The sequence below is a fragment of the Calliopsis andreniformis genome, chromosome 3 (assembly GCF_051401765.1).
Source record: "Calliopsis andreniformis isolate RMS-2024a chromosome 3, iyCalAndr_principal, whole genome shotgun sequence".
NCBI lineage: Eukaryota > Metazoa > Arthropoda > Insecta > Hymenoptera > Andrenidae > Calliopsis > Calliopsis andreniformis.
Window position 1 is genome coordinate 4995348 of NC_135064.1, and position 27662 is coordinate 5023009.

The 27662-nt window shown below is 33.1% G+C and overlaps 1 protein-coding gene across 4 annotated transcripts in view; it reads right to left on the reverse strand.

Moving 5' to 3' along the window:
• The window catches only part of Ih (hyperpolarization activated cyclic nucleotide gated potassium channel Ih), a 283219-nt gene that overhangs the window by 67632 nt on the left and 187925 nt on the right, over positions 1-27662 (reverse strand). For all 4 annotated transcript variants that reach the window (XM_076393040.1, XM_076393039.1, XM_076393036.1 and 1 more), the window contains one exon: positions 26719-26989. In XM_076393040.1, the coding sequence (XP_076249155.1) occupies positions 26719-26989 (271 nt within the window). The remainder of the gene's footprint in view (positions 1-26718; positions 26990-27662) is intronic.

The window sequence follows — 27662 nt, forward strand, 5'->3', positions numbered from 1 at the left end:
ACCTTGCTGTCACTGAAGGACAGTTTTGGGTAACCTTCAGATCGCTTTTATTTTTTGATGTGAAGGAAATCTACTTGTTTCTGATTGTATCTGACGAGGACATTGATAACGGATCGTGGTTAAAGAAGAAATAGAAGGTACAGAAACAAATATAATAGGAATACCAAATTATTTAAACTATTGTAATAATGTTATATATAGCGTTTCTTTCAAAACTAGATTAGATGTGAAATCAGAAAACTTTCTGATCTTTCAAATAGTAAGCTTTATCTAGAATACTTGTATCCTATACACGACAATCTATCAAGTGTAAAATTTTGAATGAAGTTAATTACGTCACTCATAATGTCACAGAAGTTTTACGTTTGGTTAGTTCACTGATTATGTAAATGGTATACTTTACTGTGAAACGTAAAAAAAATTCTTTAATCGCTTTAAACATTCTGTATTCGCATAATACTTGTTTTTTTCTTATGCTCTAGAGTTTAAGTGTTTGGCATGCGATTATAAATCATCTTAAATGTACATGTGTAACCTGATGCAACAGCAACACTCGAAACTCAGTGACGATCCTGGATCAACATGACCATGGAATTACAAGGGCTTCCTTGCGTAAAGTGATACATGAAAGAGAATGGAATTTTCTCGAGGATCGAGCCAGTTTGAGGCGGTTTGAAAGTAGTTACATGCATTACAAATTCTCATCTTTCCATCGTCTTGTCTCTTTTTGCATTCTTTTTTCTTTTCGAATAAGATATTTTATTAAATTCCTTCTGATCTTTTTGAAAATTTATCTTTTTCATTCTAATTTCGTCTGACTAATAAAAGTTATGTGCCTAACACTTGTCTCTATTAACCAGACAGCATACACATGACCCTATATTAATTACATACTCAACAAAGTTTTTAGTGAATATCACGGAAACTTAAACCAAGCGGCGATAAATTTGTTCAGAATGTTGATGTGGATCATACGTTTCAAAGTCATCGAAACTGGTAAGGTATCCTCTAATCTATACAAATACTGAATAATTTTTTTGAACTTTTTTAAATAAAATAACAAAAAGTATATTAATTTATCCAGCTCTTACGACTAATTTCTTATGTTAGTGAGCAAATGAGATTTTTGAAATAAGAGTTGAAGTCAAACAGCCAAAATTGGCAAAAGTCATTAAACTGCAGAATTACCACGTTTTTGACTAGTAAGGATAATTTCATCATAAAATGTAGATCTCAAATGTGGAGGTTCCTTAGTGTAAGCTGCACTTTTTAGATTTCTTTACTTTTTACAAACAAATTGTTATGACTGCTACTTATAATTAAGTATCTTCGAAAAATCACCTAAACTAGATGGCTAAACTAATTGCTCTCTTACTCACTGATTGGAGCTTGTTTGTTAAATATTCTCTTTCGCCAACTCGAAAGTAAACCTTGTTCTCACCGATTTGAAAATATCTGACGACTATTCATTCTAAGTAACTTCTGAATTCTGTCTGACCTCCCATTTCATTTGATTGAACCTATGAAGTCTCATTGTTTCCTAGACTGACCAGTGATTGGTTGTTTTAGTTAACAATTACTAACCAATCAGTGGGCCAGAAGGCACTGTCACCTATCTCTTCGTCCTTGACACACGTTTCCTGTTAAAGGAGGAGACCAATACTTGTGTCTTCTGAAGGGTAGATGGAACTGTGGTAATAACAGAGAATTGCATCCAGCTGATACATTTGTGTCGCATGTCGATTTCTGGGACCACTGTATTGTATTTTATTTTTCGAAAATACTACGACTTATAACACGTCTTCGCTGTTAGCAACAAAGAAAAACCAAAAAATCTACATTGTTTCTAACTTCAACTTTTATTCTTTTTTTTAAAAAGAAAACTTGTGAATGGTATTGAAGTACATGGTAAAGTTACCAAATAGCAAAGCAAAATGTTACTACATATGTCTTCAAGATAATCTAATTTATTTTTTCCAAAATATAATATAAAATATTAAATAAATAGATTTTTGTAATTGCAACATTAATTCAGTCAAAGCAACCAGTTTCCTAGAATAGACTTTTAATTTCCTAAGTTGGACCACTGTAATAAAGTATAATCTAGTAGGTGTAATGTAATACATATACTGCTTTTTTTACCTTTTATACGCTAAGTATTAGATTCTCAATTGTTACAACAATCTGCCTTCACATATTCTACAAGTGGTGCTGTATGATAGTGATTATTGCATTAATAGCAATAATTTGCAATTTCTCACATATATATTTATTTGTAAAGAGTGCAAAAGAGATCGATAAAAAATATATCGAAAAATAATTTTGCTTCGAACTAAAATCTCTTGTGAATCCGAACGAATTTCTAGCGAATATACATGTACATATGTATAGCGTCACAGTCAGAGCAGCGAATGGTATTTCACTGTACCCAACATTTCCGCTTTTCATTAATTTTATCGCATAGTCACCTCCGACTCTAATGTTCCTCGTTATCATCGTTTCACGGTGAAAGAGATCCCGTCTGTCGCTTATTAATATCGTTTCGTTAATCAAAGCAGTCGTCGAGACGAGCTAAAGGTTTCGTACGGTACTAACCAGAAATCGTGTCGAGAGCGACGGCTCTTCTTTCATTCCAAGCCGCCTAATAAGATCGACAAACGTTTCGTTGAGATATTCTGGAACGAGAGTCGCTGACTCGGCCAGGAAGTAATCCCGCAACGTTTCAAGTTTGCGTGGCCATTAAAGTCGGATCAGCCGAGTTTACGCGATCGATCGCCTTTGCCAACGGCGAGTTCATTGATACCAGCGTTTATCTTTCCTGATTCTATCGCGTTTCCGCGAGAGCTCAGATTTATATTCAATTATCGATCACCTGTTTCCTTTTCAGTAAGATGATATTTCAACAGCTGAGTTGACTTCCTAACATTAGGGATTACTAAAGCAATTAATGCGATTCATGCGATTACTTAAGTACAATTAGTATAAAAATATTTTATGCTTTAGCGTAAATAAGTTGCTACATTTTTGCAAGCTTGATGTTAATTAATTTGAGAAAATATTTACGTTTACTTTGAACCTATGTAGCACAGAGACGTCTTAAAAACGTCTTAAAGGCATCGAGTGAAGTCCTAAAAATCTCTAAACGACGCCTTTGAAATGTCCGAAGTTATAAATCAGTATCTCTTTAAGACGTTTTAAAAGATATTCATCAGACGTCTTAAAGACATTCAGATTACGTCTATAAAATGTTCAGACAAAAAATAGATGTTTAAAAGTCTTAAAATATCTAGAAGTAGAAGTCTTAAAGACTTACACTTATCATATTTGCGTACGTTTATTAATTATTAATTTTTGAATTGTTCCTTATTTTATAAAATATTTCGATCTTATAATTAAAAAAAGTTTTTGATATATGTGAATGTAACTGTGTTCAGTAAACCATCAATTTATGACACTAAATGTAAATAAGAATAAAAAAGATATTTAAAATGAATACATATGTCCTCGTTCCTATTCTTTTTTAGTAAAAATGTCCCTCGTTTTATTGCAATACGTGAGTTTTATCTTTTAACATTCTATTTTTATATTCATTAAAACATTATAAGTTTTAATTAACAATACAAAAATTCAATAATTAAAGGAGATCTTGGAATTACAATATTACCTACCTATATCTAATTTTCTCGCGCTTGAAACAAAATATTCATATTTTAATACGAAATGCATCGACGGCTAGATAATAAATTTTAAATTGATGACATCTTCATCATATAGCCATGTTAATTGACATTGATCGATGATGATTGCATCGACCAAAATAACTCGATTTTACTAGTAATTAATATTTTTATGCCCGAGAAAGAACGATTGCCTGTACCACTGATTTTCACTAATGGTTTTTCAATTTTCTCCCGTATATTATTATTGATCCGCTCACTTTAATTCAATTGAAATGATCCATTAAATCTGAAAGATTAATATATTTAACCACGAAAACAATCGAACAAGTTTTTCCATTAATATTAATTGACAGGAAAGCAGTTACGGTCGATTAATATCATTTGCTGAACTTTCGTCTTTGGTTAGGTCTAAAAAAGTATTCAGTCATATTTCAGTAGTGGAAGGATTTCCTTTTTTTAAATTGATGACATTTTCGTGCGGTTTAATATTTTAAATTAATGATGAAATTATAACTAATTTATAATCTATATGAATTTAAAAATGTTTAAGATTTAATAATACTTATCTACAAACTGAGAGTGTAAAACTGCAAATGTGAATCAAATTTATTTGTGGTAGCAGGTGCTTCTTAAGTATCTATTGAAGTTACTACATTATTATAGATTGTTTAGAAGTTTAAAGTCTTCTGTGATACTCTTTTTGAATAATTTTAATCATTACTCATAATAATCACAAATTTTGTTCACTACAAAACTTTGATTCGTTCATTTCTCTGTTAAATAACAATTGCAGCTATCGTACTAACATAAAAAGTAATTTGCTCAAACTGATAAATCAAAGCATTGTGTATTATATTTGTTAATCATTGAAGAATTTCATATAATGGAATTACATTTGATGATAGAACATATCTTTCGTTATATTATTATACCTTTTTACATTACTTTAACTATAAATTAACGTAGAGCAATCTCTTTCTGAATAAATCATGCCTTTAAAGTAGCAAGAGTAGGTACAAGTTGGAAATCTACAAACAATGGAAATGAATCAGTGGAAACTAAAACAAAAACAAAAAAAAAGAAGTGGTCCTGCATCCCTGCATGTGACTAACTGACGTTTCCTCTGTGGATTTATCTCCGAACTCCACATACTGATAAGGATAAGAAACATCCGGTACGTGAACCACAGAATTTTTTTGTCCAGATATTAAGCTATTTTAGGAAAGAAAAATGAAGATTAACAGTGAAATGAACCCCACAGAAGAATTCCATTTATCTCTCAAAATGTAATACTGTTATTTATAAGAAACTATAAAAAGAATAAATATAGAAATAGAAAGAAGCCCTAAATAGGTGAATCATACATTTACTTCTATGTATTTAGCAATATTTTTGCAATATTTTAGTTTTAAGATTTTAATGGATGAATGGATAAGATATTGTGGATTAAATTTTGCGAATGAAATTTATTTAAGAAAAAGTTAAATCGATATTATACAATGTAGAATCTTTATATGATTATTCAGGTCTTAAATATTCGAGGAATCGACAGATCCAGTTCTCGTTGGAGTCTTGGATTCCATGGAAAGAAATCGAAAATTTGTTATAATTTAATGAACTTAGTTTTAAATAATATGTAATACTGGTCTTGTGATTTTTTGTAAAAATTATACTAAATATAGTTATAGACCAAGGGGTAGCTATTTCCTAAAAACGGTAACATTTATAAAAGAATAACAGCAGTCTTTGTTACGATAAACAAAAAACTTAAACGATAACCGAATTAACTATAGTACAACAAGCAAAGAAACTTACCCTAATTTCAACAGATAAAAATTATATTATTTTTAATTTAGATGTTCGTAACGATTTTTTAGCTTTAAACGGCGCTGTTTTTAAAAGCCATGAAATTCTCAGTATTAAAAAACCTAGTAACAGAAAAAGGTAAAAGTGTAATTATTCTGATCTTATCTCACATTAGCATATTTAGCAACGAAAAAGCTGATAGAGCAGCAAATTAATTGCAATATTCTTACCAATTCCTCACTCATATTACTAAATGACCTAATTAAATATTCTTGAAACAAACTTAAGAGTAACTTGGGAAACAAATGAAAAGTACTGTGTAGTTGCGTGTTTTGAAAACTGAAAATTGCTCGTTCATCAAAAAACCATATGCAAACGTCAACAAACAAGCAAATATTACTAGATTAAAAATTTACATAAGGTTTACATTAATATTTTCGAAGTCTTAATTTTCATTATTAAGTTTCAAACATTCTAAATTTGTGTAATCCATATATTAATTTAAACTATCTAGTCGGACCTAGATATCAGTTTTGGAAAAACTGAAAAAAAAACTGAAATTGAAAAAAGAAAAATTTTTACGTTAAAATATACTGAATATTTTTTTATATCTAGTCAAGGATAAAAATTCGGTCAATGGTACGATCGGTATATAAAATTTACATGTTACAGTATTCCCTTGATACAGGCTTGCGATTCACTATGTACACAGAGAATGGCAGCACATTTTTGAAAACAATTTATTTGCTGGTAGAACGTTTTGATGTTACCAAAATAATTTCAAGGTGCATTGAACAGGGAACATAACAGGGAGCATATACTGAGGGAGTCCTGTATTACCCCTTAGGCAACTGTGAGTCTACATGTTCGCGCTATTGTTATAATTGTTAAGCATTTTATCGCTGATTGTTCTAAATTTCTAAAGACCGATACAGGCTCAGATACAATTGCTGGAAGCACATGACGACAACAATCCTTCTTTTTCTATCTAATGGATACGAAGGCAGTCAATATACATATAAAATTTCCAATGATTATATTCGAGTCCGTACCAATCTATACGCAGCATAACAAATCAAATAGGGTCAAACTGTAGAGACAAATCCCTTCATCAGAGAAACAAAGTAATTTGATAGACTGATTTAAACTTCAATGTTAACACAACTTCGTGTTTTATCTTTTGTCGCTAATAACCATTGAAAGCGATCAATGCAACATTGAAGTCCATTAAAAATTAGAAACAAACTTCTACTTTATTTCCTGAATGCTGGACCAAGAAGCACGTAGACTCAATGACTACGTCACTATGCAGGAATAGTTAGTTCCCTTTTAGAGATACACAGTGAAAGGCTAAGGTCATTACTTGGACTCCTGAGATGGTGACAGATCTTTGTAACAAGTGCGATGACACGTCTTCTATCGTTCTAAACATAGCAGACGTGATCGGAAACACCGACTGCCAGTTGAAAATTACAGAGGCCTTGTTCGGCGCTGTCCTATCATTAGGTAGTTTGCAAATTTAAACAATGGTTTCCTACCGCTAACACGGACCGCCGGTATGTGGCACGGTCAGGTCGGGTTACGCAATGCCTGTGACGACGCTGATTGAAGCCGATGCGTCGACAAGGAACCGTTCAGCGTCGATGAATCGACTAGAGATACGCGATCCAGTTCCCTGCTTTGTTAGAAAATTGATCGAAGATATTAGAGAAAGTACATAGCTTTTAAAGTAGGTGATTTGATGGGACAGGTTCAGATAAGGTTAGTTCCTCGATAGCAGTTATGCTAGGATGATTCTCAAGTTTTAAGAAGTAATTTGATAAGAGTGGGAGCGTCAAATTCGAGGGGAATCTGGATTTGTTCCAGATTTAATCCACATTGAGCTTAACTTAGTAGTAATTCTGATCTAACTTAAATTAAGCTTAAATGTAGATTAGAGCTTTACACAGGCCCAGTTCAATTTTAACTTATTGTTCATTCTTTTTCTGACTAATTTAGCTGTGGTTTACATTTACCTAATTTAGAATTACTTTAAGCTTATCTTAGGTTTCATTTACGCCCAGCTGAAGTTTATTTCAACTCCAGCTTAACTTTAGATAGAAGATAGAAGTCGGCATTTTCTCTACCCAAGGCAAATCACAAACATACTAACATTTCCATCTGCTAAAAGAGACTTTCTGGTTTCAGACATTTTCCTTTCGTTTCAAGCTTGAATGACATGAACAAAATAAAACCTTTCTGTTGAGAAGTATAACATCATTAAAGACATGTCATCTAAAGAATAAATCAAGTAAATGAAGGTTTTAGGTAATCTATTCTTTAAAATGTTACAGAAACACTTCACGGGACATTTGTTACTAGTCTCTACCATATTTTATTTTCCATTGGAATCCTTTTTATAAAAACCTCGGCACCAAGTTTACATTCATTTACATACTATCTCCAGACCATTCTTCCTTACCCAACTCTTGACTATATGTAGAACCGATCTGGTACCAACGCAAGCTTAAGCTTATTCTTGCAGACAGGAATAAGAAGAATCCTCAGATCTATACTGACCAAGATTGAAGATTAGACTGGAACCATCTGTCAATCTTAATTCAACATAATGTCTAGCCATTAGGTCCAAATTATTTTCTGTGCATACTCACTTTGTTAGATGAAGCTTTTCAAAAGTAGTTAATCTAATTGGTACGTACAATCATTCATTATATTCGACTTAGTTTTAAAAGATGTAGGTGCAATATAAACAAAAGTTTAACGTTAACTATTGATTCACGTGACTTAATGATTAGTGAGACAAATCATGTTTTTCGAGGTAGGGATTTCCTAAAGAGCTTGCCTTGAATATGTACATATAGACAACTTTAATGAAGAAGGTATAGGGAGTACAAGTTGAATATTTTTCTTTTTTTCTTACAAACCTAATGTTTCACTTTCCATGATAAATTATGCTCACAGAACACGAAATACTGCAGGAAATGTCTGAAATATGTTTCAATCTCGTTTTGCTGCCTACTACCAGTCGGGGACAGGAAGCACTGTCTTCCCTACACTAATGTAAACACGCGACGGTAATTTTCGTGATCATTATCATACAGTTATGTCATTTAAAAGTTCCACGTGACTCGAAATACTCCGTTTCAAAAGCATTCTGCTTTGATTGTAATTTTTTAAAATAAGAGATTTACTATATTAATTAATCTTTTCACATATTTAGATAAAAATGGAAGATACGGTGATTATACTCATGCGTGTATATGCGTGTAAATAACTTTAGTGCTAGAGTTTACTAGAGTGCTGGTTTGCGAGAGAAAGAAATTCCTTCATGTTTTTCTCTGCAGCAAACAAACAATGTTAGTATGACAATTTTTAGACTGTGATCATCATGTAACTACAGTGTAAGATTTGAGTATTCAGTACATTAAAAGTTAAATAACATTTCTATAAATTTCACGATTTATTATATTCAATTAACAGGTTCATTTAAATTTATTTACTTCAACGCCATAGAACCCAATAGTTTCCTATGTATTTTTCAAGAGTAACAAGACGAGAGTTTCAATTTGAAGCAATTCTAGTCTCTTTCCTTATTTTGTTTTTTTATTATTGACAAAAATAAACTTTGGTCCCATACAGGCCTACTGGCAGAGATTTTAATCTAACCAAACACGTTGTATATTATCAAGAATTACTTAATATTAATTAGTAACTGAGTTTCTTCCATTAACGAAACAATAAAATCTCTAAAAAGATAGCGCGTTCCTTTATAAATTAAAAATTCCCGCTCATATTTGCACTAAAAATAGTCAACTTAAAGTCGAGATCAACATAGACCACGCGAGATTCACTGTAAAGACGAAAATAGACAAACGAACTTGTGTATACTTTGAACGCGGAATTGCACAACCAGCTATGATCGGGGATGATAGAACAGCCACGAGACGTCTTAATTGACCCGAGGGAATATGCGTGAATATGAATACTGTACTAGATACAATACGAATGTACATACTAGAATTGTCTTACACGAAGCGTTGGCCGTCAGTACGCCTAATCATTCCTGCGCAAATACTCCTGACGCCTGGCTAGCATTAACCATTCATCTTTAGTAACGATTGTTCGACGCATTAACTTATAAATTTCCAGTTGATTGAATCACTGTCTTGCACCGCATCACTTCGAATATCATTTAGGTTTCAGAAATGTAAAAGAAGATGAAAATTCATGAGTGTAGAGAATATCAGCACAAATAACAACCAGAAAGTTGTTTTTTCTATAGAGTATAATTGTTGAAGACAAGTCTGCACTACTGGACTTCTAAGTGTGTCGTGCACAGACCAAAGTGATTATCTCCACTTTTTGAAATTCTTAAAATTTTAGTGCCAAATCATTTGATTGATGTTTATCTTTTTATATCTAAAATAAATATTAATATTTTTCTTCTATAAAATTAATCGAGTCAACAAATGAGCGATACAAATGCAATGATGTTTTTAGACCAAACCAGCGAATGCTCGCTCTTCTCCCATTGCAGCAAAATTCAATTATATTGTGAATAAATAAAATCGATAAATAAATGAAGAAATGCTTGTATCACTTGAATTTTATTAAAGTGAGAGAAGAACGAGCATTCGCTCGTATGATTTAAACGTACCATAAGAATGTTCTTATAGTTTTCACTTTTAAAGCTTTTGGGTGTAAGTCGTGGTGTTTTGGAAAAAATTTCCGAATCTTTCACTGCTGCTAACTTTATCAGATGCTTACTCTTGGCTAACACTTTGGCAGTAAGTGTTATATCAAAACCAGAAGTCTTCGTTTTAGAAATTGTGTGATTTTGAGATTGTTTTCGAAATAAAAAATTGTTCTTTACACAAAAATTAACATCACACAAACCTATTCTAAGGATGATGCTAGAGATGCTATAGATGACCGAGAAAATATTATCACAAACGCTATTATTAACTTTATTACCTTTATTTATTCTTCAATTTTTTTACCTAATCGTGGTTCGTGTTTCTTTTAACAACTTTCTTAATTTTAAGAAAAATGTGAAATAATTATTGTTCTAATATCCACATTCCCAATTTCTTGATATTATACTAAAAGCATCATCATTTATATTTATAAATATGTGTTGATAATAATTATTGTTTCACATAAGATTTTCAGGATGCATGTAGGCAGGGAAGATACTTAACTCTTTCCAGTCGTTTTTTCCGTAAGCATGGTAGTCATACTGGTCGGAATCTTTTTGGGTTGCCGGGAATATCCGTATAATATATGTATTGTAACATTATATGATGGAATTAATGCTATACTATTTATAACAATGTACCGACAATTCACGTCTCAATTTATGGATATCTTCTATACTAAATATTAAAAGTTAAGTAAATTAGCAGAACTATTGTGATTCCATCACACTAACTATAAGTTAATAAAAATTCTTACAATTAGCTTTGTGACAGTTGATGAAGGTGTGATAGAGAAAGAGAGAGAGAGAAAGGAAATGAAGAAAGGAAAGCTTTTCGTCCAGGGTCTACTAGTGCATTCGTCAGTAAGGCTACCTAAATAGCAGGCTATATCTTAAATGCAGAGATGGTCAGGTCAGGTCAGAAGGAGTATTTGTATGAGAGGTTGGTTAAGAGACTATAGTGCCTTTCGGAAGTATAATGACTTCGTAAAAATAGCAAGCGTTCAAGTTCTTCACGACTCAGACAATGAGTGTTTTAGTAGCTGGAAACGGTTTAGGTACGGTGCTAGTTCTTTGAAACCCCAGAGCAATGCTGTCCAAACGAGGGCTCGGGAACCTTGTGGACCGTGTGGTATTTGAGAAAGTAAATATGACCAAATACGATGAACCCCCGAACCAAATAGCAGAGAACACATTTGGCAGCTTGCACCCACAATGGTATCGCACAGCACGCCACTTGAGTGAGTTTCACCTATGTTACTTTATTTTCGGAAGGCAGTATACTTTCGGAAAGGTGGTAAATAGGTGTAAGTCCTTTTAGTAATGACGTTTTTACGGAAGATGTGCCACCACAGCTTCTTTGACAAATACTTAACCCCTTCGCGACTTATGACATGTCTGACTCGTGGTCACAATTTCAGGCCAAACATGAATATCACGAATTCCACGATTTTGAGTCCGCATTTTACTGAGCTAATTTGTACTGCAAGGAGTTAATCAATACCTAAGATGATGCTGGTTAATATAAATCACAAATAAATCTATAATAGAAAGAATGCTACTCTTCCACTGATCAATCATGAGTTCTTCGTACTTCATTGTACGTATATCCTAAATTCAAAATATTTTCTTCTAAGTGCTCTTCGGAACACTTAAAGTTGTCGTAGTTCGTGAAAAAGAAACTTCAGATCCAACTAAGGTGTACGAAAATTGGGCTTTAATCCTTTGCACTCTGAATATTTGTATCCAGTCTATTGTCACGTTTTTAATAAATGTTGAATCTTTTAATGAACACAAAATGTGAGAAAGAAACAATTTCTCATTTTTGCCATTACCAACAAATCTATTATCTTATGAAACGTCACTTTGCAGTACCGGATAATAGACATGAATCAGAGAAAAATCAATTTTCAACTTTAGTGTCAGAGAGTAAACATATTATGATGTACGAATGCAAAAGGTTGCTGTTCAAACTTCCTTGCATTCGCTGTCGTAAGTTTAAAGCAGTTTGAAGTGCCCTGAGGCTACTGCCACTTGTCATCCCTTTCGTTCGAACTGCCAGTGTCTTGGAAATCCAAGCGGAACAAAGCAACCAAGATGAAACTTCTTCCGCTTAGTATCGGTTTCCCTGGCCTGCGTACAAATTGTTATTACCGAAGTCGGCACGATAGGCCCAGAAAAAAAAGGGGGATGGCGTTGCTTGTTGCCTGATTGCGCACAGTCGTTCCGCTTGCGGACTATCGAGTTTTATTCGACGATTAATTAGAGAAAAGAGCGCTTAAGAGGAACAGTCGCCGTTCCGTTAATACCCACCTGTTTCGGCTATCGCTGTTGTTCGCATTCACCGATTGGAATTATAATCACCGCGAAATTGTTTTCCGCATTTCTGGAGCGGCGCGGTGATAACGACCAACGATGAAGATGTGAGCCTCTCAAACTCTGAAAATTCTATTTCAGGGTACTACTTACATTTTAGGTGCGAATTTTTTTATGGAACCCTTTCTTAGAAAATATCGCGGAAAATCAGATTGACGTTTGTTTCATAGATAAACGGTCAATTTTTTTGTCTTCTGATTTTGATGTCCTTTTGTAAGGTAATGATATAGATACCATGTTTATAAGATCTCCGTTGACATTTATAGTTTGTTAAGTATAATTTTCAATCATTTTGAGCAGACAAGTAATTTTAGTTATACCGCTTGATGAAATATCTGTACATGCTTACTATAGATGAAAACCTTTGTTATTTGGGAGTAATATGGAGAACTAAATGAATAGATCGTACGATGGAGGTTTAAAGTTGAAATTCTGGTAATTTTATCAATTAATATCGTCCTAAATAAAATTGACACTTTATTGCGAAACGTATTAGGAAAATGATTGTTTCTTAAATCATTGAGTATTCGTATCTATCGTTTATAATATGTCCAATTTTCCTTTTATATGATAAAGAAGTTTACGAGAAACTAGAGTGTACATAAAAAATAGAAGATTGGTTCCAGACATGAAAACCCAGTACAAATATTGGCAACTATTTGTTTTTGAACAGTCCTTATCAGAATCTTCAATTAAATCTTTATGTGATTTTTATTTATTTCAATACCGTTTTATATTGTAAACTGATAAAAATAAATAATACGGGGTTAGTAGAGTGGAAATTCACTTTTTTACACAGGATCCTATTGTCCAAGTCAAGCAGTTTAAACGTAAATTAAGTGTTATAGTACGTTATTAAGTACGTTACGTTATTAAGTGTTATAGAAAGGTGTGAATTGTAGTTGACGAATGAAATGATGAAAAATTTTTATCAGTAAAAATTAATAAATATATATCATGTATGTAAAACTTTGCAAATAAAATTTATTTGATTTTTTCTATGAAACGTCTAAAAACTTTTAACTTTAAAGGCTGAATAAGAGACTAGAAATAATTTAGATTTCTATCAATCCAATGCTTTGAGGAGAATTCTCCTCTTCTTCTTGTGTAGGAATATTTTATAAGAGTTAAATTCAAGTGAATATTCTTTAAAAAACACTGTTTGAGCCATGTTAAATCAAGATAAATCGTGTAAGAGAAAGATTGAAGGTTTTTCTAAATTGTGTTAAATCCTCATTCTCATCACCTAATTACATTCTCATGAGAATATTTTGCATTGTCATCCTATGAAAGTATATACAAAACAGAAATAGGGCAAGTTTTGAGCAAGGGTGCTATTTTTGTCGATACGAGTTTACTGAGAGGCGATATGCAATGGTTCAAAATTTGTTGTTATACCTACTTGATTTTTTTTAAATGTAACTATTGGATAATTATCTATTTATGTGTTAATGTTAAATGTTACACGTGTTAATGTAAAATGTTATTGACATAAAGAAATATGAATACCCCTGCTAATTAATATGATTTCATGAGTAGTATTGTTTATTTCAGTTGTTGTGTTCCGTTAACTCAGTATTTTATTACAAACGAAACTTACAACAATATTATTACAAAACGAAAAACTTACAATTGACAACGTTCAATAGATATTCGTATATAAGTCCTAGACAATTCAATGAACTGTTGCTGACGAATAGTAGTAAAAGTCTAACTCTCGAAACATCGATATATACATATATATGTTCGGCAGTTTTAAGACTGGGGTTGTTTTGGATGTAATAGATTATTAAGGAATGAGACACTGAGGATAAGGTTTGAAAATGGATAAGGAATGAGTAACTGAGAACAGGGTTCACGGATGACTCATGAAAAGGACTCATGAAGGAAAGAATTTGAGTACATATTGATTATTAGTTTAGCTTTGCAGGAGATATACGATAGAGATAGAGGAAAATTCAGAGTTGACATACAACACAGTATATTCATCGTTTATTAATTTTTCTAAGAGTGTCCCTAGTATTAGTACCTTCCTGCACATAATTTCTTATGTTGTTGACAGTGAAATTCATAAACCAGTGTATAGTACATTGGAACTCAAGGGATGATGTAATTTGATGATCAAAATATGTAGAACTGATCCTATACATAACAGAAAAATGTTAGTTTTAATTAAGCAGAAAAACTTGACAAACAATTCTGCTTAATTTTCTTGCTCCGCTAGTTTGATCTAGTCCTCAATGGTATAATGCAACGTTTCACATTTCCAGCTTTAAGAGATGTAACAATTCACCTATTCACATGAATGAAGTTTCAAAGTATGATAATAGAGGAGCTAGATTTTAATTTCAGCCAAGAAGGTAGAGTTAGAACTTCAGAACACTTTTCCTCAAATTCTTTTGCGCCCTCAAAACGATAACCTACTATATAGCAAACGTCTATAGAATAATATAATGCTTCATATTTTCAGTTTCAACAATTACAACGATTCCCTTATCGATACGACTGAAAATTTGTTCAATAATAAAAGAATCATGTTTTCCTATTGGCTGAAATGAATGAAATTTAAAAACACGTGTAATAAATCTCTGGTTGATGTTCTAAACGAAACGAGGAAAGACTTATTAACTTAAACGATAATGTTATTATATAACGTTCTCAACACCGTACATAAGTTCTGTATCTACACTAGGCTGCTACGTCAAGTGTTGCCCATTTGAATGTTCTACAGTCTACTGTAGATGTTAGGATATTAGGTGTAAAGTTAGACTATTTCAATAGATCTTTGAATGTTTTCGATGATTTTACAAATCTTGGATCAGAACATTATTTGCAAGTCTCCAAGTATAATAAGAACCTTTTTATTAAGCACAGGAGGAAGGGCAGAGTACTTTAAGAAATATTTTAAATGCTACGAACAGAAAAAGAGAAATATAAAAAATCACCTAACGACTGACATTTTGGGCTTTTGGTATAATAAATCCATAAAACACAGATTTTCCTTCTTTAAAATTAACTGCAGAATTGTTCCTATTTTAAAGAAAAATGAATGAATTCAATTGATAACACTGATTACGTGTAATAAAGAGACGGAAGAGTCATTCTATCAGTAGCTTATTGTTAACAAGGAAGAAAGACAAAACAGTGTAATTTAACCCAGTCACATAGATCAGTTTCGAAGAAATACTTAACAGTTCTTCGTAAATATGAAAAAGGAAACTGATTCGTTAAGAAATAATAGAGAACGTAGGACATATTCAAAGTACCTCCATTATAAATGCGTGATTAATTTCCTTGCTCCCACAATTCGATAATCTGTCACCCACGGCATAGCGTAGCACCATGTATTTCGAACTCCATTAAAAGTCGTAATTTGAATGTCAAAGTTAACTAGGTCAAAGCTTGCTAAACAGTTTTGGAGGGATAACCTGGAGGTCGCGAATGCGTAATTTTATCGAGGAATCGTTGGTGCACGCGCGAAAGAAGGCGACCACACACATGACACGTGCGACTCGCGAAGCAACGTGCCCGCGATGACACGGTTGCCCCTCTCGCTTAATCGGATGATTATTCTGAGATCATTCTTGCACAGCTGATGCCAGTCGGCACGATTCTAACTGCCATTATACCAGCCACTGTTCAATCTGCCTTCTCTTCCTCCTTCTTTGTCCTCCCTGGACGCTCTCGGCGCTGTTCCCCGAGAGAGGTCCATTGTTAGGAACGACTTGGGTTTCCGTGCTTTACGAGAGATTTGAGAGAAGACGATGAAGTGATTATGTCGAGGAACGCGTGTGATTTGCTCTCAGGTGGAATTTGAGGAATTTACCTTGTAGGCAGTGATTTCATTCGTTGCGATTTAATCACTTTGTTGGCTCACTTTGAGAGGGAACACAAGATTGATCTTCTTGGGATCGTATGATCGCTGTTATGTGTAATAATTGTTATGTTTATTAGATGTGATTGAAATTACTGTAACATTTTTTGTGTTGCTTTTCAAAGTTTTTGCTCTATTGCATTATTATTAGTCCAACGGATTGTTAATGTTACCAATATAAGAATAGATTTATGTTTCAGTACGATCTATTATCATCGGGTAGTTAATAAAATATTAACCCATATGCTGCAATAATTGACTAACAAGAATCTAATATATTTATTGTTTTTAATTTTGATGCATAAAGAATATTCAATATGTAATTAAACCTAAGCTATTTTTAACGAAACGATTACTTTTCTTAGCAAGAACCAAAAACACAATCTTTACTTCGAGAAGCGTTCTGCTTCTCTCATATTCCACTTACTATTGAACTTTTATCTTCCCTTAACTGAAACAAATGTTTCGTCACTTTTTGACTTCCTAAAAATGACTTGCATTACTTTAATATTCAAGACAATGTTCCTCTCTTTCTTTATTTTATATAAAAAGTTTTATTATTTTTTCCTGAAGAGAAATAAGAAAAGAGAAAATCTCGTTTTGCGTTTTCTGACGTCGACGTCGCCAATTTTGCATTTCCTAAGACGTTTGTTTATCAGATCTTTAAATATTTCAGTAGCCTTTAGTACCAGCGTCTTTTAATTTCAGCGCTCCTTAATCTTGCTAATGGCCTGCGAGATAGAGCGAAAATAAATTCACGGTGCCATCGAAACCATCCTTCTTGGGAAAGTTACCCCGGTTTTTGAGCTTCCGTCGACTAGCAAGTACGTATTCTCATCGACCGACAATGAGATAAAAGGGAAGAATGTACGAGCGGGGAAAATATTTGCTGCTTCCTTTTGGCGCAGAAAGGCACTTTCATTCGGTAATATTTTTAAACGTTAATGCTTCCTCCACTTTCAGTAGCCCATCTTATTACTTATAGCAGTTGTTTGAATCTTAATCAATATTTAAAGTTTCAATTCTGATCATTATTCTAATGAATATCTTTCGATACTTTAATCTCAAAATGTCTTGCAATTAGTGTCATATTGTTTATTTACTTTGCGATAAAGGTAAGTAAAAGTGTTCATTTTTAAAGGGTTCCTTATATTTATAATCTGTAGTGAATTGTAATCTCTGATACGGTTATAACAGTGAAACAAACACGATTACATACAATATTAACTATGGACCTGGCATTTAAAAGGTATGTGTACAGATTGCTAATGAAAATATGACACATTTTGATCAAATAAATAGTGGATAGTAGAATAATGAGATTATATATTAATTTATAATTTGACTGTAACGAATTATGCCAATACTTATTTTCGTAATTGAGATTAAAGAAACCAAATTAAATTTGTTTCATGCTCTAAGTATTATAAAGTGTATTTAACTTTAAATATTTTGTATATTTTTACGTGAATTCTATATTTCAGAATTATAATTTTCCAATTTTTTCATAAGATTTTAATTCCTAGGATATATCTTTGTAGCATATCACAATGCTAAACTAAACTGTTTTTAATACTTGGGGACGGCGTCGATCCCTGTGGACCGATACTGACCTTTCCATTTGGCCAGCGTCAGTCCCTAGGGACTGACATTATACATATGTCTTAGCTCACGTTGAGTTTTTTTTGCCAGCTGAATGGAAAGCATACTAAAATCGGCTCTGTACGCAGCGTGTTAATGTTAAGCTCACACGCGATCTGTGTCTCAACTATTCAGTCATGCAAATATCTACATTTGGCTTTAACAATTCTCTGTTTATAGTTTTGTGCTAACATTTATTTGGATACTTTTGTGACCTTTGCGATGTGTATGTTGCAATAAAAAGCTTATATTTTCTGTATACGATTCTGGATTTGTGTTAAACGTCATCACTGTAATTTTGGCGGCCATAACTGTACCATATACAATGCTCTAATATCAACAATTTCGTATTACAGGTATACATGTTATGTTTACAGAAATTCGCTAATAGCAAATGATCAATTATGCTCAATGTTGGCTCCGTTTATGGATGCAAATCTGATATCGACATATTGAATTCATTGTTGATTCAATTTCATCATGATTACATCCAATTCTTTCATATGAGATATTGATTCTTGTACATGATTTTTGTGATTATGAACGATTATAAAAGATCCTTTTGAGCATAAGTTTTTCCTTTTGGAGTGGTCTATAATTTATTGAACAGTCTGAGTGTACCATTCGACGCCCCGTAGAAAATCAGTTAATATATGATTCGATTTCAAAGTTACGTATCAAGATTTGACAGATGTGGAAAATCGGCATTAGCTTAGGTTGGGGCTTTGAGGTAAACAAGCTTCCAAGGTCAATTTTCTCGCTTCGACGAAGCAAAACTACATGATTAAAGTAACATTCGATATTAAAGGGTCATGAGTGTCTGTTTCATGATGCAAACTAATAGGATATGGTTAAACAATGTCAAAGAGTAACTCGGTGTACGAGTTTATACGCAAAATGGGGGTCAATTATATTAAAATTTCTGACGTAAAGCTTAATTAATTATTTATCTTTTCCTAATTACTGTTCTGACTACATTGCGCAGTAGAACTTCAGCAGAAAGTTCAGCAACATGAAAGACATATGGATACCTATATTGAGAAAGTAAGCTATATTCTTAGGTGCATGTGATTCTTTCAATTTTTCTCCGGCAGTTAAAATGAGAGTTGATACATTTTCTAGCAATGAGTTTTGGTTACTTATGTTATGCAAGTGAAATATCAATTTGCTAATATGTAAACAATTTTCATTTGCTATTACACTGTCTCATTTGAGACTGTTTTGACACATTTTATCCAGTGAAAGCTGGCATAACAAGAATGAAAGAAACTTGTGGTGTAACTGTGGTGTAACTGTGATGTAAAGGTCATTCCATTACCTACTACTTATATTTTACAAGAATCTTATAAATACTTTTATTTAAAATGGAAACTTTTACTCTAATATTTTTTCAAGCAATTTTAACTTAAACGTTAAGTACGTTTTTAGTCTACCAGTGTTGAAAACAAGCACAATAGTTCTTTAAATATTCATTATTCGTTTCACATAAATTCTTCCTCATATTTCATTCATCTGCGTCGAAAGCGATACTTTGAAAACGTAGTATTTAAATAATACATGTTCAATGGACCCACTGAACTCTGATCATAAAACGATAATTCAACACGGAAGAACGAAATTATAAAGCCAAATTACGGAATCGATCCGACTAACATTAATTAAGCATTCGAAACTGCATCACTGCGATTCCATTGACCCGCACGATTGGCCAGTATCCAAAGACCGTTCGCCTTCCTTCAAGGAAATCGCTCACAATGCAATTTTAAACAGTAATCATGCTGTATATATACGAAACGTCTCTGGTTTATAACTTGCACATTAAAAACATACCTCAAGTAAGCTTTACGACATGTGTACAGTTCAGTGGTTATTTGAAAACACTTGGTTTTAATACAGGGTGTACCAGGATTAGTGGTAAAAGTGGAAAGAAAACGATTCTATATGAGAAAATAAGTCGAAAATATAGAGTGCTTCGTTTTCGAGAAAATTAATTCTGAATTTTAACCGAGGGCCAATGTATAGTGTTTCCCAGAAATATGGTGACTTTGGTGATGTGCAAGTTGCCAAATGTATTCTTTGCTATTTGCATCAGAGGTGTATTTTATTTGGCTTCATTTATTTTCTTATTCCTCACAAGGCTTGCAAGGCCTCATTTAGGATTCCAAAGAATTAGTACTATTAGGTATTTGGTATTTAGGTATTTGAGAAGTTAATAGGACGAAGGGAATGCTTCTATCTCACCATAGGTAGAGGCAGTCAGCGATCAGATCATAAGTGTTCCTCGTAGAATCTTTTCACATTGTTTGGTTTTCGTCGTTTATTTGAAAAATGGATACTGGCTGATTATCGATCAGTATAATGCTCATTTTCTTCGCGGCCTTGCCGAGTAGATTTATCAAACCTATTTAAAGCAAAATTGACATGGCCGCGTAGAAAATGAACATTATACCGATCAATAATTGGCTAGTATTCATTTTTCAACTTTAGGACGAAAACCGGATAATATGAAAAGGTTCTTACTCTATGTGCCCTTCAAGTACACAAAACTACACTTCTGTATGCTTGTGTGTGTTTTTTTTTTAAAGCAATTACTGTTGGAATTATTTTGCATGCATTACTCAACCCAAAAAAATCTAATGAACATCTATGTTAAACCTTTATGTATAAACTCTTTGCAATATGTTTCACAAATAGGAAGGAAATTTATATTAAATGTAGTAATATAGCAAAGTGGATTATCAAAATTATTCGACTCCACTTTGTTATCACTTTTTCTAGTTTTATCACTTTAACAAGATAGTTTATCTCAATTTTCCAAACCACCTCATCTTTCAAACCACAGAAGATAGAGTGTATGACTAAAGAGAATATAAACTCCTTTAGGAGAATCACGTCAAGAACTATAATAACGTTAACCAGGATATTCGAGGAATTCTGATACGCTAATGAAAGAGGTTCAAGAACAGACGTCATAATCAATCTTCAAGATTCACGTTTCCTAGGAATCGTAGCTCGATCTTCCAGAATCATCTCAGAATTCTAGCTCAATTATTAAAGCCTCCCTGCTCTCAGTTAGTCAACAGGATTGATTTATTCTGACTCCATCCAGGAAGCGACAAGTATTTACGGGACACGGATTCTAACTATAAAACTAACCTTTGATCCGTGACGTGGCAGATGTCAGATGCTTCTTTAAAGGTTCGACTAAAAATAGTAAGGTCCGCCTGTGCGAACACAGATATCGCATCGAGAGATGGATATTTATAACGAACGATTCTTAAAAAATGCACACCAACGCTGTTTGTTTTTAGAAATCATTCGACAGCCTCCGCTTTATCAAAGCGGTAATGGTCGTTGAACTATCGTTGATAACTTTAATGTGGTCAAGAGGATAAAAGTTAAATAGTCTTTCGTGAGAAATGAATGAAGTATGTGGCCACTTTGGCCTGATTAGTGTTATATCGTCTAAAAATACACGTTTGGTACTTAAGACTGAGAATGGGTGAATTTACTATGTGGAAACTTTTATTGATATTTTTATGAATTATAGTAATATATTTCAAATTTGAGAATATAAGACATAAGAAGTGCCTTTTTGGACATTAATGACCTTTTGTGAATACTAAAATGAAATACACTAAATAGGTACAAATCTTTGAGTTGTATTATACAAGAATATTTAAAGAATTTAGTTCATTCAATTTGAAGAACACTAAAATCTGAAGTTAGAAATACTAAAATGGAGAAATAAGTAGATTTTGATGGGTATTTGAATTTTAGATGATTTGTTAAATTGTATTAGCTGATAATTTTTAAAAAACTAGAGTTTACAAGTCTTGGGTAGACATTACGATTTCTGTCAACTTGAAATTCAGTGAACATTATAGAAATTTCCGAATGGTCCAGAAAAGGAGCTCACTATATCTACAAATCGATCTATCATAGTATAATAAATTATCAGAAATAAATATTCAAATATCATAAATTGGTATAAGTCATTACTATTCTGAAGAGCTACATGTAATATAGCTTTATTTGCTACTAAAACTTTCAAGAAAAGTATAGCATAGCTTCCCATATCTGAACCATAATCCAAATACCTTGACATTCGAACATCCTGTTTTCCGAATAGAAATCTCCTAATAACCTTACCTCTTTCTATTACAAATATATAGATAGATAGTATATAACTATCGTTGTCGATACGAGACGATAAGAGTATCAAAAATACTGTGCATAAGAATTCTACACGAACTAAAACAACAAAGTAAGGTAACAATGAAGACGTCTTATATCAAAACGTTTGAGGTATTTGAAAAATGGCTTTGAAAGTTTGAAATACAAAGAATGTAACTGTACAGAATTACTTATCTTAAAAAATCTACGTGAAAAAGGTATGGGATCCTTAAACATTGCAAAAATGCTAAATGTTGTATTATTTGAATGAATAATTTTTTAATAATTATAATTTTTGTAATTCTATAATTATAAATATATTTAATAATTATAATTATTTAAATAAATAATGCAACATTTACCATTACTATTACCCGAAAATTCCCATATTCGAAAACTTTTCTCTTCTTTCTAATTTGGAGGCGTAACTGTACATGTAATTGTTTAATGTAATGTTCCCTTAATACATTCAATGAGGGTGACGTGAACGTACGCATCATAGGAATTTCTTATCTCCAATGGAGAATGATGAGAACATATATGACATCCGTTTTTTCTGAATAAAAAACTACTTTTTTGTTAAAAACTTTTTACAATATTAAAAGCAGCAGACATGATTCAGTTAGATAAGATGAAGCAGTATTTTTGAGAAACATCGATTTTTATTACTAAAGACCGCCTTTGATTCTGAGGGTTGCATTGAACGGATTAAAACTGGCCAAGCATTGAACTGTATCAACAAATATTGCAACTATCTTTTATACATTCAATCTTCTAAATACCTAATAGTCATTAGACTTTGCCAAAACTTGGCAAATACCTCTCCGATCCATTTTCTTTTGTTCAACCGTATCATTTATCATTCCTAATTACTGCTCATATCTCACGTACTAAGGCAACAATTTAAGATCCCTTAGCAAGGTTCTTCTTAAAACTTGCATAATTGAACGATCTTCCTTGGCTCGACAGTCAAGAGTTGCTAGAAGATAAACCATGAGGATCGTTAGCAGTCGCCAGAATGGAAATTTCAGCATCTACGAGAAACTGTGCCTAGTATCCTTGATACTATCGATAATTAGGCAAGATTCTGAGAGAGGCAATTTGAGGCAATTGGCGCCAAATGTACGGTGCAATGTTCCACGAATGATTATAGTACGACGCGCGACGCCTGGTAATTTTAGGTAAAGGAACCTTCGAATTGACGTTGCGTTTACAGAAAACTGGAGAAAACATGTTTTGAAGAACTTTGTAATATCTACGTAAATGATTGAGGAAGATTTCTATAAATTATTGTGAAAGATATAAATAAATATGTTAATGTGTTATATGAGTCTTTCAAAAGCTAAACCTCAGATTATAATTTGAAAACATCATATTTAATATTCTTATTGTGTCTTAATTTCTACACAACATTAGTTTTTTCTGCTTTTAGTTTAATGGAATTGATCATTTTGGTTTTTCAGGGATTCATATGCGGAACCGTTTTAGAGAAGAATGCAAAATTCAGAGTCGGTTCAAATTGGGAATTCAAGATAAACCACAGAAAGGTCTATTCTAAACTACTTCTTAAAGTGAATTAGTTTTTATACCCGGAAGTTCAGAGTTACTATAATTACATATTGAATGATATGCCAGTAAAAAGTACAATATAAAGTTTTTAAAACATTTATATTTAAAAATTTTTATTTAAAATATGTTACTTTCATTATTAAATGAGTAAATTTTTTAATATTTTCAACTGGGTATAAATGGAAAACTAACTGATTATTTTAAACAAATTGTCTATTTTAGGGCTGTTGAATCACCAGCAATTTATTTACTTTTATTACAAACAGACTGATATCGAAAGATCTATAAATATCCTGATATAAAGCATTCATGACAGACTTGTTTATATCAGTTACGATAGAAATACCACAGATTTGTCTTATCAACCGACGATAAACCATGTATCAAATTTTTTCACATTCATGCAGTGCAAAAATTGTTGCAAATAATGATATTATGTAGGTCGTCTATTTTAAGCTAGTTCTGAAGCCACAAATCGATCGGCCGAGTCCAAAGGAGTGCATTATCTTGCTCCCGCAGGACGAATATCTTTTCTTCCTTCGGTATTTCCTCGAAATATGTCGCCGTAGAGAGACGTATTCTACTTCTTGCCCAAAGAATTCAACCTCGATACGAGAATGTGCTTTATCCTACCACGAAAGACAAAGACTGGAGATCCCCAAAGAGTCTATAATTCTTTCAACCTACCTGACACGACAGAGTATAAGTGGGTCCGATGAAATTTCTAAATTGGAGTATCTGTTCCCCGAAGGAGCGAATTTAAGACCTTGACGCTAGACAGACGACTTCTCGATAAATTAGTTTTGATAATGGACGCTATTGGAATCGATGCTTCCATGTATGTATAGCATATAAATCTAATTTCACAGAATTTTTAAATTTGAAACGAGAAGAAATATAGAATGTTTTTGAAGTAGTGTTTTCCATAGTTTTATTTCTGTAGGTACTTCTGTATACAGGAGTCCCAATTAATAATAGCGGATTGGGTTCACTGAATATCATTAATACGCAATGAGTAGACATTTCCACGCTTGACTGGGCTAGTACTTAATTAGATCTTATTACTAGAAAATATTTTTACATAGAATACCTACATGGTGTGTAAACTCTCCAAAGGGTTAAGAAGAAGTCAATTAAATACAGTCGTATGAAACGTATTCATACCTTATTTCGTACAATTTGTAATACAACTGAGAAAAAGATTAACGTTCGTAGAGAATATAAATTATGTTCAAGGAATAATCTTAGCAATCATTTTGACTGCTGTGAAAAACTCGCATAAGATGAAGTAGGGATACATTTAACATACATGTACAGCTACGTATACACATATCTTTTCAATGTATGTTTAACTCTCTTCATGCCGAACGAAAAACTATAGTTGTAAGAGTTAAATCTATGACTAATGTGTTTACAATTTTGTAAGCTGAGAAAACAGTGCTTCACTAAACAACTGTTTACTTCAGACTACTATCAAATAGAAAGATGCCGAAAGCTTTTGTCTAACAATTTCTCATATCTAGTTTCTTCGATAAGAATCTGCCCCTATAAATCAGTACACGATGCAACGTAACGAAGTCATGACGACTATGTTTGGAAGGCCCTGTACTGTTCCAATATTAACCGCAATGGGTTCATAGAGTCATATGTTATTCAATGTAGCCGGATTTATCATCGATTGTTTCCTCCAGCAAGATTCTGAACTAGGTCAAAGCCGATCGGCGGCGCAATCGCTGAGAAGAAAACCTTCGACCTACGTTTCGTTTGCTTTGGATCTCTTTGCTCGCGGCAAGTTACTCTAATTAGACGTTTTAATTGGTAATTGGGGCAGAGTGGTCCACGATTTTCGTGCTGTAACCCCTCGGAATTCGCTCCTCGTTAGCGAAATCGTTCCGTTCGATCTGTCTCTTTGACCATTGGACTTTGAATTAATATTCGACGCAGGGATATTTTACGATCTACTTTTCGTACAAATTAACTGATCGTCGAGGACACTTTCTCCCCTCAGTCTGACTCAAAGCAAACCGGTCACAGCCAGAAACAATCATCTCTTCTTCAATGTTGACGCGAACAAATTCCCTACGAAGCATCACCGACAAACACGGATATAATACACAGCATAATTGTGATTTTATAATGAGGAGATACTTTTTATTGAACAATGCAGTATAAACATAATTGTAATTTTAGCCTGTGAAGCTTTTTCATTCGGTTTCAAAGCTGTAGGGTGTGTATAGACTTATTGAAACCCTTTGATTAAATTATACAACTCGTATTTATAGTAACTGACAAAGTTGTGTTGAAGAAACGGTTCGTATTATATTGAACTAGAGTTTACCTTATATTGTCAATTTTATTATTAATTGAGTTAGGTACTACTAATTATAAGATTTCCTATTTGTTTGAAATAATAGACAAATAAGAGACTTATTTAAAGAAATAGAATTCTCGAACAATGTGTAAAATCATTTAAAAGAAAATGTGATATGTGAACAATATCATAATTTAGTAGAAGCCACAGATTCCCATCAATTGCATTATATGTATAAAGTGAAGAAAATTTCCCAGAATGATCTATTTCGAACAGTAGTACCATCAATACTTCGTGGACATGGAATTGTACTTTTATTTTCCTAATACATTTTACTAAAATCTCAAATCGAAGACCTAGCCTATATCACATATATTAAAAATCCTTTCATTAAGGACAAAACCATAATTTATGTTCTTACATTCTCTAAAGTGCCAGCGAAACATAGATCACCTCCCTCACAAAAAAGGTAGCCTCCCATGCCAGAACGAGGTACAAAGTCGCTAAATCATCGCGCATAGAATTTAACGCGATCAATATTGTTGCCTGTTAAGGGTGAAACAATTCGACAGCCACGAGGAAGACTTACCGAAAACTGGAGCAAGGATGTATGACCCAGTGACCCGCAGCCTTTTGCCTGATCCGTTCCTTCATCAGCGCCTTCTTGCTGCCGAAGAGTTTCATGGCCAGCTTGTTGTCCGTCGGCTGGAACAGGGCCTGCAGTTGATTCTTCAGGAAGCTCTGCTTCACCTCCTGACCCGGAAGACCCGGGCCCGGCTCCTCCTTCGGTGTCCCGTAGAGGGACACATCGTCCACCCCGAAGTGGACCTTCCCACTGCCCTTGTAATTCATCTCGTTGCCTAGAAAGGAGATATTCTGTTAGTGGTGTCGTTCTTTGAACAAAAATGTAGAATATTCTGTACGTATTTAGGAAATATTAACAAACACTTAGGTCTTCTTACATTGTATTGGTGTTGTTCTATGAGAAAGTCTTGTTACAAAAGAAGTTTATGAGAATCTTTTTGGGACAGTTTATAACGTGTAGTGTTTTGAAATTTTGAATTTATATTGAATTACGGCTGATATATGATTTATATGGTGATACAGAATTCATGAAGCACGTATTCAGAATATAGAGTAAAAATCAATACTTTTTTATGTATTTCTGCTTATCCTTTTAACTATCTCTTTTCAAGGAACCTTAGAATTATTTTTCCAAAGCCTTTTGAATATCCAGGACAAATAGGATAGTTTCTGAAACGTAGGCAAATGCTTCCGCACTACCGGATTTCGCAATTCCCTCTGCAAATGATCGCAGGTGTTCTTTGCAGAGGTACTGTTAGGATCCAACTTGAAGTAAACCGATTCGCGATTCTTGACTCAGATTCAGACGTACTTGCAGGTTTATGATATGTCTGTTGCTATTGTTACGTAGTGTCACCTTGATTTATACGGTTAAGAATCTAGGAAACATCGCACGTTTGTCGAGGTTTTTAAAAAACATTTTAGAGTAGATGGAGTTTGGAATGATGT